Raw genomic sequence first — 17,508 nt, 5'->3', positions numbered from 1 at the left:
GACACAATAATGGGACCCAAGTGTGTGTGGAGGTCATGACTGAGACAATGACGGGACCCAAGTGTGTGGAAGCCACAACTGAGATAATAGGACCTGAGTGTTCACGGAGGCCATGCTGAGCCAATAACAGGACACATGAACCCCTCCCATCACAGCTGCTGACTGTGATGTCAGTGGCAGCCAGCGGTAGAGCTGGAGCCCACCTGCGTAACAACAGAAGTCAAGTTGTAAATGTGGACATCTCCCCAGTGGCCATCTTCAGCACAGCTAAAGAACTGGCAGAGAAAAAAGCTAGAAACAAAGGATTTAAATAAGAGGTGAAGTCTGAAACATAATGCCCCAAATATCTCTGTTTCAATCAAGTATCACTCACTTGTCACACCAGAAATCAGAAAAAATGACAACCCAAACAGAAAAAGACAATCCAGACACCAAACGCTGGTATCAATGTTACTAGAATGTCTTGAAAAGATTGCAAAACACCCACCACAGAGGTGTTTCAACAAGCAATCACAAATACATTTAAAATGAGAAAAACAGATACAAAGCCATAGCAAAGTAATGTGTCTCAGCAAAGTAATAGAAGCTATAAGAAAAACCAAAGGTGCTTGGGCACTGAAGGCTCATGCCTGTAATCCTAGTTGATTGGGACACTGATTGAGAATGCTTAAATCCATCCCCATGTTTGCACTAAGGCCTTTTTTTCTCTCCAGATGAAAAACAATTCATTTTGCTGCATTTGGGAGGAATCAATCCCCAATGTAAATTCTAAAACAGGACTGTAGGGGTGGCTCAGAGTTAGACGGCCATTCCTAGCAAGTGCAAGGTCCTCAGTTCAAACCCTAGTGGTTCAATCAACCAACCAATTACTAAATATTAAAACAAATCATTGTGAAAGAACGAAGGTGCTTCTTAGGACAATCACCGAGAGCTGCAGCACCATGTATATCCCCAAAGAAGACAGAGACATCCACTCTCCTTCCTCTGTGGTTGTATAAGCAGGGCAGACATTCTCAGAGCAGGTGTGGAGCCTTAGGTGGCCTCTTCGGTATCACACCAAGTCCAGTTGTGCTCTCTCCCTCCCTGACTGGTGGCTCAAGGAGGAGAAAGACTGCAATTCAAACAAGGCAATTAACTGCCTTTCCTTTTTCTTTGTATGAAGATTCTTTCTTGAAATGCTTTTCTCCTGTTAGCATTAGCTTATTCATAGGACTCAACTCTTATCTTTCAGGTTCCCAAGAGAAAACTCTCAAGATGGGACGAAAAGGTTAAGGAGGGCAGATGACAGCTGCAGTTATCAAAATTCCTAATGGCAAACAAAGGGTAGCAGGTTTCTCAAAGGACAAGGCTCTGCCTGCCGAGGCAAAAAATAAATCCCAACTAGACAATAACCTTTCACTGTCCTGAACACAGATGATATTTTGCTTATAACGGCTTTAATAGCTAACAATGCAGATGAGCTTAAAATAGAGGAGGAAGGATATTTTAAATACTGTAATGTCATTAACAGTAGAAGAAAAATCATTTTTCTTTCATTTAAAGAAGGGAGGGAGGAAAGCAGGTAGAGTATGAGGGAGGGATGGAGAGAGGGAGGGAGGGCCAATGGGATAGTATTGGAGAGGCTGAGATAGAAGTATCTTAAGTTCCAGGCCAGACTAAGCTATACAGTTGGTCTATAACCCCAGAAGAGAGAAAGAAATGAATCCAGAAGAAACCATGCAGGAAGACTGAGCCCCCAGTGCTTGGACTTCTTTCATACATAGGTGAGTAGAGGTGGCTTTATGTGCTTGTATAATAAAATCAGAAGAAGTATGAAGGGATTGTGGCTCTCTGCTCTCTGTGGCACCTATGCCCTTCTCCAGTGTTTACCTAACTCTGCAGGTAATGTGCCCATGCGATTAAGAAGCAAATCAGGGAAGGAAAGCCCTCACCAGAAAGGCCTTTTAGGATTCTGGAAATCTCAGTGAGGGACACCAATGATCCAGAAACAGCCTGGCAGACAAGTCAGACAGGTGAAGATGTATGAGAAATTCACACTTTTATTATCAAATCCTGGTAATAATATGTTAGCACAGGAACTGTTTAACACCAGAATTCCAGACCCACCAAAATTTACTTTTTCTCTAAAGCACAAGCCCCCAAACAGACAGCTAAGATGCTTCTCATATATAGTCAGATAAAATGATGGGAAGGTTTTTTTTTTCCTATAACTATATAACTTACACATTAAGAAGCAAAGTTAGTTAGGCAAAAATGAAAGTTAAACTTCAGTATATGTGAAGTATAAGTAAGAAAAGAGGTTTTCAAACTGTGTCAGAACCAAACATATATCATCAGGTTTCACAACAAATATGCCCCTTGAAAACATTCTTCAACCTATACAGCAGCACTTCAAGCCCTTCTGTTACTACTTTTCATTGTTCTGCCTCCTTCACTGATGACTCCATCCAGAAACAAACAGCACAGCCTGAAGACTCCTTCCTTTTCTTTGTCTATGACAAGGTGCAACTGCAATCACAGAGCCTGTGTGTCTCATCCAAGAATCATTAAGGCAGAGGAAACACACTCACAAACAAGAGGTCTGGGCTCCGTCTGCTTTCCTGTGTAGCTGAAGGAGCCATAAACCTGGGAAGACTAGACAGGGTGGAGGAGCTAGCAGCCAGAAAAGACTGGATAGAGTGCAGGTTTCCCGGGAAGGGCAGGCACACGGACTTACCTTCTCAGCATACTTGAACTTAACATAGAACCAGCTTGACTTGATCATCTTGTTTCCTCCTGCCTCTGAGCAGAAGACAGAAAAAAAGTAAGGGTGGTAGAAACCCCACAGCCCAGAGCGGGGAGGAAACAACAACTTCAGAGGCTTCTTTCAGAGATGGAGTGTCTCATGGAATGCCAGGGTGCCAGAGACAGGCGAGGTACAAGGGGCAAGCCGGGGAAAATGCACCATTTCAAACCTGGCCTCCCTCTCACTCCCTCTGCTTCATCTCCTGCACACCTTCCTTAGTGCTGAGGCATCCTGTTGGATCTTGCTCCGGAAACTGTACTCCAGGACAGCCTTGCCAAGCTGCCTGCCTCTGCCTTCCTCCTCCCTCCCTCCCTCTGCCTCTCTCTTGGCTGCATGACAGGAGAATTCCTCAAATGGACTGCCCTGCCTTCATCACCAACAGCACATGTCAGTGAGCAGGAGGCAGGCTTGGCCCTGGCTCCCACCCAGGACAGCCACTTCTCTGCCTGCCTCCCTCCCATGGGATGAATAATGAATCCCACTCTCCCTGGAGACACAGATTAACACCTGGCCAAACATTATTCTGACAGGGGCCTAGATCTAGAGAAAGGACTCTGCCACCACTCCAACATCAAGATCTCTAAAATAAGATCAGGAAGTGACCTTTCTTCTTGTCCCCAGAGGGTGACAACACTAGAAATGGTCCAGTCTCTCTGGCAATGCTCTCCAGCTGAAGCAACATCTTCCAGCCTCTTGTAGCCAGAGATAGAAAACTAGGGACATGATACTTTCAGATATTTTAATTTTCAAAATCATAAGGAAAGTGTTTGCATTTTTTGTTATACAACCACCTTACTAAACTTCTCAAGATTCTATAAGATGCCTGAAATATAGAAAGTGGAGGGGGTAAAATACAGGAACATGGCTTAGCAGGTATGACTGAGGCAACCAAGGCCCTAGGATTCCTTCTAGTAACACCAGCTAGACACCTGGTAACAGGGAAAACCAAACAGTAGGGTGCTCACCTACCTGCTTCCTACACCTCCACCACCAAGTAAAGTCATTTATTAATCAAATACAAAATAATCCAAGATCTATTGGGATACAAAAGTAGACTCTTCAGAATGCTATAGAGTCCCACAGAGGGAGAAGCAGAGGAGCCTGAATACACGATGTTATCCGCCTCTATCTTCCAAGACTAAAGATTTAGACTGTTAGCTGCTTAATCTTGGATTGCTTGGGTCCCACTCTCCTTCTGAAACGGCGGAGAACAATAAAGCAAATGGGAATCGGCACTATGATCCCAAGTCAAAGGCTACCTGAGGACTGACCTGTACTCCTGACTCACCCCCAAAAGACCAGGAGCAGCACAGAGGGCTAACTGCTTGTTCCTCACTCCTGTGTCCCAGGAGCCTCAAACACATAGACCTGAAAATACATGAGCACATACATCCTTCACTGGAGATGTTGAACACATCACATTCGCTGAAGACTTAAAATGTCATCTACCAAATGTCTTTATGGAGATGGAATATATACATTCATTTTCAAAGCTGCTATTTACATATCACCAGACTAAGCAGAAGGTTTGTTTATTCATTCAGGACTGTATTTATCATTTTAACTGAAAAGCTGCTCTAAAACCCCTAACCTAGTGAGTCACAATATGCCAAGCATGAAGTTCCATTGTCCCTGCACTTCCGTGGGTGCCCATTGCAGAGCAGTTTCCCATGTGCCCAGGGCCAGTTTGTGCTGACCTCACAACCCAATGCCATAAACACTTGTGCAAGTGCACAAGAAGTGGAAAAGTGCCTGCAACTCACAATGGAAGGAAAACTTCCCACGTCTCTAAGACAGGTGGCAATGACAGGCCGCTTGTACCCTGCAATCTTTCTGGCATCTAGGTATTGTTCTTTTCCAAAGTCCCTGTGCATCCCTGCATCACATTATCTTACTGTTTAAATTAGGCCTTAGATCTCGTCTTCCAAGGAGCCTCCTTTCTCCTCATCCCACAGCAGAGCAAGATGCAGTTATTAAATACAGAACCTGTGCCCTTCTCAGCCAGTACCATGCAGCACCACTGTCACCATTACCATAGTCAGCATTACCTCAAGGATGGGAGATCTCTCAGGGGCAAATCCCCACTTGTCTGTGGCTTGGCACAGCATCTGGACACACCTGGTGTTGGATGGCTGGATCCCAGGGAGAAAATGTGCTGTCACGCTGTAGTAAGAGTGACGAGACCATGGTGTGAAGCCCCTAGGATCTTTCTCACACACTCATCAGCCTTGATCAGAGTGGGATAGCTTGGAACTTCCTACTGCCAAGAGCACAGAGAAAGCAAGAAGACAAGCACTGAGGGGCTACACTAAAAATGCCAGCAGTGGCTGAGGCCCACTGCTAATTCCAGACAAGAGTTGTCTTTCCACTGGCGATATGTGGGGTTTCCATCCAGAGAAGAGTGGTGACAGGAGCCTCAGGAACTAAGCAGGCCAAGTGACAAGACAGGTGGTAAGGGGACTATACCAGCAGTGCACTAAGGAGGAAAATGAGGCCACAGCCGCTCCTGGCCTCAGAGAAAAGGGAGGGGTCCAGTGTTTCACAGGACAGATAGAACAGAAGAGGGAAAGAGAGTGTCATGTCTAACCAGTTATGCTTAGGGATATGACGGTCAAACACAACAAGTAGAAGAGTGGGTTTTTCAATGGCAACCTATTTCTTTGTTACACTCCTTTAGTCATGAACCCAAGTACTCACAGAGAAGGACACATACGACAAAGAAAGATTCAGAAAGGCAGAGTGTGGGTAATGAAGGCACTAGACTCATCTATAGTCCAGTACTACTGTACCTGGGAGGGATTTGAGACTTCATGGAAACCCGTACCTAGCCCATGTAGGCAGAGCCCATGTGGTACCCTACTGAATTTTAGTACTCAATCATAGATCAAAGAAACAAAAAAATGCATTAACTTAATAATGCTTCTCAATGAATTTATATTGCAATAGCCATTCCTTCAATAAACTCCTAAAGATAATATGTACCTAACAGGAAGTACAGGAGAAGTGTTCTATCTTCTCACTTGTGATATGTTCTCTCTCCTCACCTGTGACACGTTTTATCTCCTCATCTGTGATGCATTTTATCTCCTCACCTATGATGTGCTCTCTCTCTTCACCTGTGGCATGTTCTGTCTCCTCACCTGAGACACGTTGTATCTCCTCATCTGAGACATGTTCTACCTATCTCACCAGCTGGAACTGACTGAACAGACACCACAGTAATGATGATGTCTGGAGAGGAAAGTGACTGCCCAGGTCTCGAAGCTGCTCTGTGGGTGAGCTGGCTCCTTATGTGAGAGTGAGTGACTCTACGTAAGAGTCTCCCTGAGGATGGTAGGACGAGATCTGTGTGACACATTTCAGACAGGAAGCAGATGGTGATGGTGGAGCAGTGGGAATGAGTATGAGCATACAGACTATCTTATAGAGTCACAAGGAGGAGGAGAGGTATTAAGTGATATACCTGCCAAATGTCCCATGAGCATGACAGAGAGGTAAACAAAGCTCCAGTCAGGAGGCAGATGATTGGTTGCCCACTGAATAGGAAGATGGGCCAGTAATACAGGGTGAGGGGCTGCTTTGCAGGACAAGTTACAATGCATCAGAGACAGTGGTTACCTGTGAAACCTCCTAATACAGAACTTAGGTGCAGCACAGCCCTGGCAAAGCCAGGTATAACTTCAGTCACCATGATCCCTCTCAACCACAATTTCCCATCTTTAAAGTAAGATTAAAGAAACATATCTTAAGATGAAGATCCTGTGAGAGTTAAAAGCAATACCTGCGCATGAATCAAGAATCATAGTACCAGGCTCCCAGTGAGCCTGATCTAAGGTAAAGGCATCGTCACCTTAAATTACATCATAGCCTCTTAACCTCTGCTGGTGTCTAGAGCTGCTCACAACACTACATAAACATACTTCTTAGACTTTCACTCCCAAACTGCACCTGCTAGGACAGAGCCTGGCTAGTTGAAAGCCTGGCACGCCTTGAGGAGAGAGGCAGAGGAGTGTCTGAGAGGATACAGCAAGCTGATGGGTTTGGTTAGACGGCCTGGTGAGGGAAGGCATTATGGTCATGAATTGCAAGCCAGCTTTTTTCCCAACAGCAGTGCACTCCAGAATTAAAGTCTGACTGCTATTTTACTTTTCATGTTTCTGGAAAGCTAGACATTCCCAGAAACATACACACACAGAGATAGAACAAACTAGCAACTGAGTCTAATGATTCTGAAACCACAATCAAGACAGGCTTCCCCAGCACTCATTTCACTTCCTGGTACATAGTCCTCCTCCCTCCAATTCCCACTCACCTTTTTGTTTTGTTTTAAACAGACTATTCACTGGTAGAGGGACAACTGGGAGAGGAGCTGCCCTGTTTCCACTGCAGCTGAGCATAGAGCACACCCTTTTCCCCTGGCAGAGGACGGGAGCACCTAATACAGAGGCTGGAGAGGCCTGGTGGGTATTCCAGGCTTTTCCCTCCTCTCAGCTCTTATGAAACTTTCTAAAGCATCCATCTCACCCGTCTATCTGTTCAAAAGCCTTAGGCACTTCCCATCCTTGGTGTGTAGTGGTCCCTCTTTTGCAAGTATTGGACATCCTTGTGCCAACAACCAAGCATTTATCCTCAAGCTGTGCATGTATACACGCACGCGCATGCGCACACACACACACTCCTTACCGCAGACAACATTTTACACAGCTTCCCTTGACCCAACTAGGAAAAAAGTGGGCAAATATAATGGTTCAGAACTTTAGCTTAACAGGAAAGCTTGAAATGACTTGGACCTGTAACACAAACTACAAAGAGATACAGCTGAGTAGAAAAGAGTATGGATTTCATCCTCTATTCTGCTGTTCAGGAGGATGAGAAAGTGGTGTGCTTTTTCTCATTACTCCCCATGATAAATGTGCTGCTCTTCCTTAAACCTGTAGGGAATGGAGAATGCCCATCATGTGAACACTGCAGGAGGCAGAAACTGCCTGCCATATCTGCATCTGACCTCCTCCCTGCTCCTAGAAGGCACAGGGCCCAACAGGAAGGAAGCCAGGGCCTGCTGCCAAATGCAGACTCAAAAGGCACCAGCTTGAAGCCAAGTACTTTCCAGTCCTGGGGGAGCCAGACCAAAGGCTGAGCCGAGGTTCTTCAGGTGAGAGAGTGGTCTTAATGGACAGCACACCACTCTGTGTGAAGGAAAGCCGTCTCTGGGCAGTCCCCCAAGGCTTTTTGCCCTTCTACAGTACCCACTCCTGGATAATCTAAATCCCCTGACAAACAAGCACAGGCTACCCTAGTGCATACAGGGGAATGCCTGCTGTGTGCTGGTGTGTAGCAAATAATTTTCAGTTCTTGAAATGCATGCCTATATAGAGGTGGGCTCGGGTACTTACAAGTCCCTGAGGTTGTAGAGCTTGCTAGATTTTGTTTTGTTTTCTCCGCTTCACAAAAAGCCCTTGGAAAGGCTCAAGTCTTTAAGATTAAAGGAGAGAAAATCTGATAAAACCAACAATTCTCTTTTGAGAGGACGAGCTGCAGTTGTCTCACAACACGAGCTCAGGCTCTATGAGCAATGTGATAAGGGCCATTCTATTTACTCAACCCTCTGCTATAGAAATATGGCCAATTTACAAACTCAATGAGTAAACTGACTGTTTGATATTATGGGCCAGAGATTTTGAGCTAGGAGACCATACAGAAAACTGTCCGTACTGCCATTGCTATAAAAGGTTGAGACAAAGATGTCCAGTGTAGGAAGAACAGCTTATCTATTCAAAGAAAATCACTAGAATATACCAAGATTACAGCTAAGAGCAGGACCAGCGTTGAGGAGACTTTACTAAAAGCTTCCTAAAACATACACTGTGACCTATTTTAAACTAGAAAAGCATCTCAACTATGACAGACTGCCCTATCTGTGAACTAAAACTGCTAAATTTCAGGAGACAAGGGCAGTGCCTATCCCTCTGATATCAGAACTGGTCCAGGACGGAGGAGTTCTATACTATAGATTTCCTAGTAGGTACTCCATCAAAAGTTCCACACCAGTGGAATCGAGGGCCTGATCCTTTCCAGTCACATTAGAGCACTTTGGTAAACACTGGAAACTAAACATAAAATAAAGGCTTCATAAAAACCATGTCCCATCTGACACACAGGAAAGAGGCAGGCAACAATACAGGCAACAATATAGGCAACAATACAGACTGAGCCAGCTAGCTCATACATGGACAACGTTAGCAATTCTGAAGGAAGAGGATAAGAAGAGCATGTGTGTGCACAAACACACACATATACACATTAGCCTGACATGACTTGACACTCTTATTGTGAAGAATAATGATACACACAAGAAATGACTTCTGACCTCCTATTACAAAACAACAAATCCCAACAGTGTGGATCAATATACTACACTTGCAAAGCAATAAGAAGCATCTGAGGTAGATGACAGAAGCTTCCTGTGCAAAGGAAGCTCTGGAGGAAACACAGAAACTGCTGTGGACAAGGGAAGAGATACGAGATTCCAGCAGGCACAACACACTTACAAAAGCAAAAGACAAAACAGCTAAAATTGCAGTCTTTCTCATTGATACACATTCTCTGGTTAACACCTCTCCTATTCACCTAGGGTCTGAGGCAAATGCTTTGAGAAAATGGGAGATTACGAGGGGTTGTTTATGTCTTTTGTATAAAATGTGTATGTGCATATGTATTTCTGACTCATATACTTCCTCCCCATATACACACAGAATGACACAGATAAATGGCAGCCAAGTTATTTTAACCGTTTTGCAGGATGAATTCAGAATGATTATAATTACAGTTTCTCCTTTAAAATGAGGTTTTGTTCTTTAGTATTCATTGACTACTAGCTTGCTTCCCACACACAACCCATTATTTACCCTACAGTGGCTTGGCGCATCAATTATGGTAATAGTTTGTGAATAACGTTCACATTATGGAAAAATGAGCCTGGTTACTTAGCTCTCCCTCTGGAAAATTGTCACAAACATATGTATCATCTGTCTCTACTCAGAGTGCAGCAATTAGTAATTATAGCTGTATATACTTTTTTAAAGCAAAGGGGGAAAACAGACCTAAAATGTCATGTTTTCAAATGTTCTCAGGATGTTGTCTAAAATTATTTTGTTTGAACTATAGTTGAAAAGAGAAAACGCAATCTGACAAAATGGAAATCATCACTAATAGCACAGTGGATATGGAGAAACAGACAGAGCACCCCACAAATGACATCTTCTTCCCACATAGCTCAGACTGGAAAGTCATAGGTCTTGGCAGCATGCTGTAAGAAAGCAGATATGTCCTGGTCACACCCCCTGCAGGACTGACACAGTACAGGGGTCTTGAGAGAAATACTGCTCTCGGGAAGGTCACTGTGGACTTGGGGAACTAGAAGCCTGTCAAAATGATTTTGTATGAAGTATAATGACGAAAAAGATAGAAGTAAGATTCAGCCTGGGGCTGATGGTTCACTTCTGAGTAGCTATGACTGGCAGCTGAAGAAGATCTCAATTTCAAGCCAGCCTAGGTAGAAAAGTCCATGAGACACTATCTTCAAAATAACCAGGAAAATGTCAGGCTGGAGGCCTGGGTCAAATGAGAGCATTCTAGCTGAGCAACTGTGAATACAATGACTCTCTCCCTGGATACAATGAAAATCTGTTTAAAAAATGAGTAAGAGACAGAATCCCTAGGGCAGGCTCCTAGGCTCCTGGGCTCCTGGGCCTCTGAGCCAAGAAAAGCCATCCTGGGTGAATGTAGGCTGCAGAGTGAACAGTGACAATGAACAGCCAGAAGGCAGGGCAGGGCCAAAGCAGGATGGTAGAGACCTGACAGGCTGTGTTTGGATGGTCATCTGTGTAAATATTTAAATTTCCCAGGCTACATACAGCTTCTTTGATTCCCAGTTTGTAAGAACTATATCAAGTGAGGAAAACAGAATTCCCTGGAGAATTTTTGAGCCAAGTAAGTTTATTCTGTCAGAAACTTGCAGTCTATGCCACAAACAGGTTCCCAATAACTCCTTTAACTTCAGGGCTTCTCTGTGCCCAGGAACATAGTAATTTCAAGAAAAAAAAAAGGACAATACAAGAGTTTTTAAAGCCAATGTGCAGATCGGGGTAGATGAGGAGGGCAGAGTAGACAACGATTAGATCTGCCGTAACAGGTTCTCTTCTTCAACCACACTGTAAGACTGGTCAAATCACACTCCGGAATTTCAGGGCACTAGGTAAAACTGGGGACAGCTGAATGTTACCAGAGCTGTGAGGAGTTTCCTTTACCTAGACAGACTATGAGAAATTGAAATTTAGGACAAGATGGCTCTGGTGCATATCAAAGAAGCATCTGAGATTTGGGTCCTCTCCTAATGCTACTTCCTGTGGTATCCATGCAAGTGTTCCCCACTTCTCCTTCCCTAAACCTATCCCGCCCTTTGCCTATTATTGGGCAGATGAAGCCTGCTCTTCCAGGTGCTCCTGAGACAAGGTAAAACCCGATGGTTCTCAAAGCATAACCTCTGAACCGGCAGCATCAGCACAACTAACACCTTGCTAACAATCTAAGTTCTTACTCAGGCTCTTCCCAGACCTATAAAATCAGGAACCTGGGAGGAAGAGATACCTACCATCTGTCCAACAAGAACAGGTGGCTTACATGCAGGTGCAATATTGAGAACTGTTCATGTAGTACACCCTCCTAGTCACAAAGCAAGTAACAGGAATCAATTCCCAAAGGAGAGAGGGGCTCTCAGTGACTAGATTTTACAGCCCAAGTCTCTAACCTTCTGTGCCTTTTCAACACTACAAGGTTTGTAGAGACCTTGGAAATGAGTGTGCCAGGCTGTGTTTTCAGCTCCACCTCATTACCCAACTGTGCCAAATATGGCTCTGGTGGGTGTGTTCTCTGGAAAGCAGTATATACGAGAGCCCAACAGCTCACCGCTTAATTCTTGCGGCCACAGAAGCAAGAACTGATTGACCTTTCAGAGCAGAGAGCCACAAACTAACCTTAAAGAGCCCAACAGTAACTACTTTAGATTCTACAGGACATTGGTCTCTATCACAATTACTCAACCTTGCCCTGTTACAGGGCAAGATTAGCCAGACACACAATATGTACATGTGTAAAAATATATATATATATACATACATATGTATGTATCTATATTACAAAGAGATATAGCTTTCTTCAAAAAAGGCTTTTATTATACAAGAGTAGACAACAGCATGGGTTTGTCCAGTGGGTTATGGTATGTGTTAGGAAATAAGACTTTGCCAGAAAACCATGCAGACATCTAGGTACAAAGAACAAAGAAAAGGTTTATTGCCAGTAAAGGGACTGGCAAAACCTTCTCACAAGAAAGGAGAAATGTTGGCTATTGTCTGTGGTGACCTATATAACCTACAAGGATTTGGGGGCAGAGACCTTGGTGTGGACTTGTGGACCAGGGGCTTCATTATGGCAGGCTAGGATTTATGGCTGCTGCCCAAGTAGTAGATAAGGGGTCCTGCAGCTGCCCAGACCTGAAGGTCACTCTAAGAGGATCTTGTTGCCTCAAAGGAGTGACATCTCAAGGTAAAGGGGGTGGAAGCTGACTATTTACTGTCCTTACTAAATGGTCCTAGTGTTGCCTAGGAAAGGAGCATGCTAAGCTAAGAAAGATGAGGCTTACTGGACCAACAGTATGCTCACTCTTGCTGTAACAGATGGCCAGCACCAGGTAGCTGTTCTGTGAAGCATGGTTTGAACAAATGAGTCAAAGGGTAGATACCAGTACCTGATGCTTACTAAGTTCATCCATAGTTCCCATGCTTTCTGCTTTTGCTTTTGCTTAAGGGCTTCATTCTTCAGAATTGTTTCAGACACTGACTTGTGTAGACTACTTCAGACAGATGAAGGACTATTCGGGATGCAGTGTGCTGACTCCAGCCCACAGCATACCTGTCAAAGTATGCGCTCTAGCATGTAGCTATTGGCCACACAAACAGGTGACATCTGCACAAAGGCTTAGACCACTCAGCAAACACATATGTGGCCATGGAACTAGAGCCAGCAAGGAGGGCTGGTCCCCTAATCTGTACCTAACCCCTCCTTCCTTCTGCCCTCATCTTTATCATGTCCTTGTCAAGATGCCTAGGTACCACAACAGTAACAGCTGGAAACCCTCCTCACCAGAACCCCAGAGGCAGGCTCCAAGGGTTCTGATTGGGAGCCTTTCCTCTGTTTATGTGGACTTGTAAAGGAATGACAATGGTGCACTGCCTGTGATAAGACAGCACATGTTGACATGCTTTCAGCTCAGTGTGGATATATCCAAGCCCAAGAGTGACTACATATACTTGGCTATGAGTTAAGCTGTATTTCTAACAGTATGAGTTGGAACAAATGGAAAGGTTTGAAAGCTATACCAAGGCAGAAAGAATGGGGAAGGGGTGCAGAAAGCCCTTGAGGTCAGCACAGTTCCTGTGGTCTGAAGGTGGAATGCAGAGAAGGAGAAAAGGTGGGTAGCAGCCAGGGCTTGATGAGATTTATATTTGAATGTCAGACCCCCACATTCCAAGGGAGTCATTTAGGGGAAGGTGCTTTGTTCCTTACCTAAGAAGATATTTATCTTAAGAGGTGGCCTTAAGTGCCACTAGGAACCAAGAAGTCCCTGAAGATGCCCACACACAGTGGGTATGGGTGTCAGGTCCTTATAGGAGACACTCAGCTAAGGTGAGTAAGGAAGCTTAACAATGCAAAGGACCCTGGCAGGGTGGCTCACCCCTGAAATCCTAGCTACTCAGGAGGCTGAGATCTGAGGAACATGAGTCAAAGCTAGTCTGGATAGGAAAGTTCCTGACACTGTATCATCTCCAGCTAACCACCAAAAAGCTTGAGCTGTGGCTCAAATGGCAGAGCACTAATCTTTTTGTTATTTTTTTCTTATTTATTGTCAAAGTGATGTACAGAGGGGTTATAGTTTCATATGTTAGGCATTGCAGAGCACTAATCTTGAGTCCAAAAGCTCAGAAATAGGACCCAGGGGCCCTTAATTTAAGCCCTAGGACTGGCAGGAAGACACACACACACACACACACACACACACACACAAACATACACATACACACCCTGCAAAAGAACACAAAATGGTCACACAATCTTAGGAGGACAGCAGAAGAGCTGGCTCTGGCAAGTGTGTAAGATGACCCACCCTCCCCATCACTCTCCACCACACAGACACACCCCGTGAGGCTCCAGAAAACATCAGCAAAAAATAAAGCAATGAAATACTATTTGAAAAACAGCTCCTCCTGATTTCCAGCTTCCTCTAGCACAGCTCTCATTATTCATGAAGACAGCCTAAGCAATTTGTAAACAACATGCAAAATGTATTTACTTACAACAATTAGGAACTGATCTATGTGGGAGCTTTACCTGGCTGTGGCAGCCATCTGGGTGTATTCCTACACTCAATCCTTCTAATGCAGTTGGTTTACCCAAACAGTAAATTCATTGTGACGATCCTAAAACATTAGATACCAACATTAATCTTGTCTTGGTACAGGCTTAAGACCACATTGCCAATAATGATTGAAGTTGGATAATTTGATTTTCTTAAGTAGCCTAAAAAGTGAAGGCTCTAGACCTCAGTGGGCTGCTGACCAGCTTTTGTGACTTTGAGTAAAACAAATCTCATCTAAGCTTCTCTTTTCCCATCTAAAAATAATAAACTCCCCCCCCCAATACAACTGGTATAGTAGGCATTCACTGAAGGCCAACACAGTTGATTCTAGGATCAAGTTATCAGGAGGTACAGGTAAGACCTTCTCAAGACTCTCAGCCAGAGCTCTCAGTTCCCTGATCTGTCTGGAAAGCTAGTGGAAGAACAGAAGTCAGGAATGGTGGTCTTTTCTAAACAAAACAAAAGAAAACTTACCGAAAAGAAACTCTAATGGCTTATACATACAAAGGTATTACGTATTAATGTAGGCCTGCAGTTTCCACCCAGGCTGGTCACCCTTGCAATGAACACTAAAGTCAGAAGGCTGGGTCTCCCCAGATGTTGGAGAGCACTCCAGCTGCTAAGCACAACCTGTTTGCAATTTTCTACTCAACCACCAGAATGAAAATGCAGACCTTCAGGAAAATAGGTCCTTAAACTTCCTCCTGACTGCTGTTAGTGGTTTCTTTAATCTTTTAAGCTCTTGGGCTTAATACAGCAGCTGCCATCAAGAGTACTTATTGTTGCTGAGGGTAGGAGGAAAGGGGGGGAAAACTCTCATGCTTCAAAAACAGATTTCTCTTCTGCCAGAACCCAGGCTAAATGAGGGAAAGAGGCACAATGATAACAAGCATTAGAAACCAAATCATGTCCTGGGCACAGAGGAACTTGAGCAGGCTTCGATACTGTGTAGTATGCTATACCATCACTCCTATCTCCCCCTTCCTTCCACAGCTCCAACCATTCTCCCAGGGCAAGCTCTTTCAAGAAACTTCCTATCTAAGTATACCGAGGTACTCTGGAAACTGAGATGGGAGGATTGCAAATCCCAAACCAGCAGCCTATGTAGAATATTGTCACAAAAGAAAAAATTTAAAAGCAAGGATTCATTTAAATAAAACACATAAACTCTTTTCTACAAAATAGTAATGACAGGAGAGGGAAGAAAAGATTCAAAATAAAAAATGTTCTCAAACATCACAGTTATATAACCTGTGAAAAGGGAGAATTTAATTAGCATTTCTTGCTATGACTGTCTCAAGTTTTACACAGAAAAACTAGACTCCATCAAAAGAATTGTTCAAACTAACAAATTAAGCATAATTGGACAACACACACACATACACACAAATATCAATATAAGAAAACTCTTAGCATTTTTATAATGAGCTTGCTGAGAAAGAAAGCAATCTAACATTAGCTATAAAATAAAATGTCACAAAATGGCATAAAATACCAAAGAATAAATTTAAGCAAAGATGTGACAGACCTGTACAACAATTTAAAACATGGATGAAAGAAATTGAAGAAGACCCAAAAAGTGGCAGGACCTCCCACATGCATGGACTGGAAGAATCAGCATTATTCAAATGCTCACCCTGTTTACTGTGATTTGGGGAAGGGTGCCCCAAAGGTTTGTATGCCAAGGGGTTGGTTGGTTCCAGAGCAAAGCTATGGGGACATGGTAGAATCATTTGGATGTAAGGGCCTAGTGACAGGACCTTTGATCATTAGGGTATGTTCTTGTAGGAGACTGTGGGAGTCCATGGCTCTTCCTTTTTTCCTTCTGTCTTCCTAGCTAAAGAGGTGATTTTTGCTTTTTTTTCATGCCTCCACAATATGGAGCTGCCTTGCCAGAGACAGAGTGCAAAGACCATTCAATCACATACTTGAGACTTCAGAACTACGAACCAAAATAAACCTTTCATCTTTATAAGTTCATTATATCAGGTAATGTTACAATATTGGAAAACTGATCCAAATCCCATCAACATACCAAGGGCAATCTTAAAATTCATGTGGAAGCATGAAAGAGCCTGAACAGCCAAAGTCTTAAGGCAAAAGAACAAAATTGTAGACATCACAATGTCTTATCTCAGACAAAAGGTATTAGCATAAAACCAACATACAGACAAACCAAACAGGCTAGAATTACCAATATAAATTCCTGCATGTGCAGCCAGCTGATACTCAAACAAATCAAGCTCCCAACACCCACATGTAGAAAGGAGAAACTCCCCAATAAATGGTGTTGAGAAAACTGATGTCCATAGATATAAAGTTTGAAATACCCCTGTCACTCACCTTAAGTGGATACAAGACCTAAATGGAACTTTGAAATGACTAGAAGAAAACATAGGGAAAAGACTCCAAGATGTTGATATAAGCAATGACCTTGTAATAAGACTGCCAAAGGCAGCAAAAGCAAAAGTATAGACAAATGGGATTAAATCAAACTAAGAAGCTTCTCCACAACAAAGGAAGCAATCAACAGAGCAGAGAAAAACCTTACAGAAAGAAAGTAAATATCTTCAAATTATTCATCTGACAAGGGATTAACATTCCAGAAAGTCCAAATGAGCAAAACCCAACAGCATAAAACAAATAATCCATTTAAAAATCAGAAAAGAATCTGAACAGAAAATTTTTCAAAAGGAGAAATAAAAACAGCCAACAAATAGGTGAAAAAAAGTCTAACATGGTTAGCAATCAGAGAAATGCTAATCAAACCCACAAAGGGTTATCTCACCCCACCACAGTAAGATCTGCTATTATCAAAAGCAAAAATAAAATGCTGCAAAAATGAGATGGGGAATGCTTACATGCTACCATGGGAGTGGAAAATAGTGCAGTTATCTTCAACAGACTATGCCTGAATTTTGTAAAAATTAGAAGTAAAAGGAAAAGTCGTTCTCTAGTAATGAATGGCAGCCCTCCACAATTGTCCAGACCTTGCTGGTGTCTGGGAGAATACTGAGTGTACCGACAGATTGCCCCCCACCAACTCTCTGAATCTGGGATCACACTGGCATCTTGGTAACTCAACCAGGGCTGAACATTTGGTACCTGCATTTGGCTCCTCTAATACGATTTTTGTATCTTTACATGAAGAAGTATAGGTGGCACAAAAATGTAAACATCACACATACAAATGCATACTTTTATACTTTCTCCAACAGTTTTAAGAAGAGGAAAGTGAGTGCCATTGTTGCAT

General features: G+C 43.3%; 1 protein-coding gene and 1 long non-coding RNA gene across 4 annotated transcripts in view; both read right to left on the bottom strand.

The window, feature by feature from the left end:
- The window catches only part of Auts2 (activator of transcription and developmental regulator AUTS2), an 830,583-nt gene that overhangs the window by 512,939 nt on the left and 300,136 nt on the right, over positions 1–17,508 (bottom strand). The window contains exons 1-2 of one of the 3 annotated variants that reach the window (XM_048329291.1): positions 2,945–3,842; positions 2,717–2,781 (exon numbers count right to left, since the gene is read on the bottom strand). The exons of the other annotated variants lie outside the window; for them this stretch is intronic. Coding sequence (XP_048185248.1) covers positions 2,717–2,764 — 48 coding nt within the window. The 5' untranslated portion in view covers positions 2,765–2,781; positions 2,945–3,842. Of the gene's footprint in view, positions 1–2,716; positions 2,782–2,944; positions 3,843–17,508 lie in introns of those variants that run through there. 3 annotated transcript variants of the gene reach the window in all.
- Positions 4,669–6,050, bottom strand: LOC125338502. The gene is made up of 2 exons (XR_007208329.1): positions 5,902–6,050; positions 4,669–5,829 (listed from the first exon to the last, which is right to left on the bottom strand). It is a non-coding gene; the product is annotated as an uncharacterized LOC125338502 (long non-coding RNA).

Source organism: Perognathus longimembris, chromosome 1, assembly GCF_023159225.1.
Source record: "Perognathus longimembris pacificus isolate PPM17 chromosome 1, ASM2315922v1, whole genome shotgun sequence".
Taxonomy (NCBI): domain Eukaryota; kingdom Metazoa; phylum Chordata; class Mammalia; order Rodentia; family Heteromyidae; genus Perognathus; species Perognathus longimembris.
This window is presented reverse-complemented; position numbering and strand designations above follow the sequence as displayed.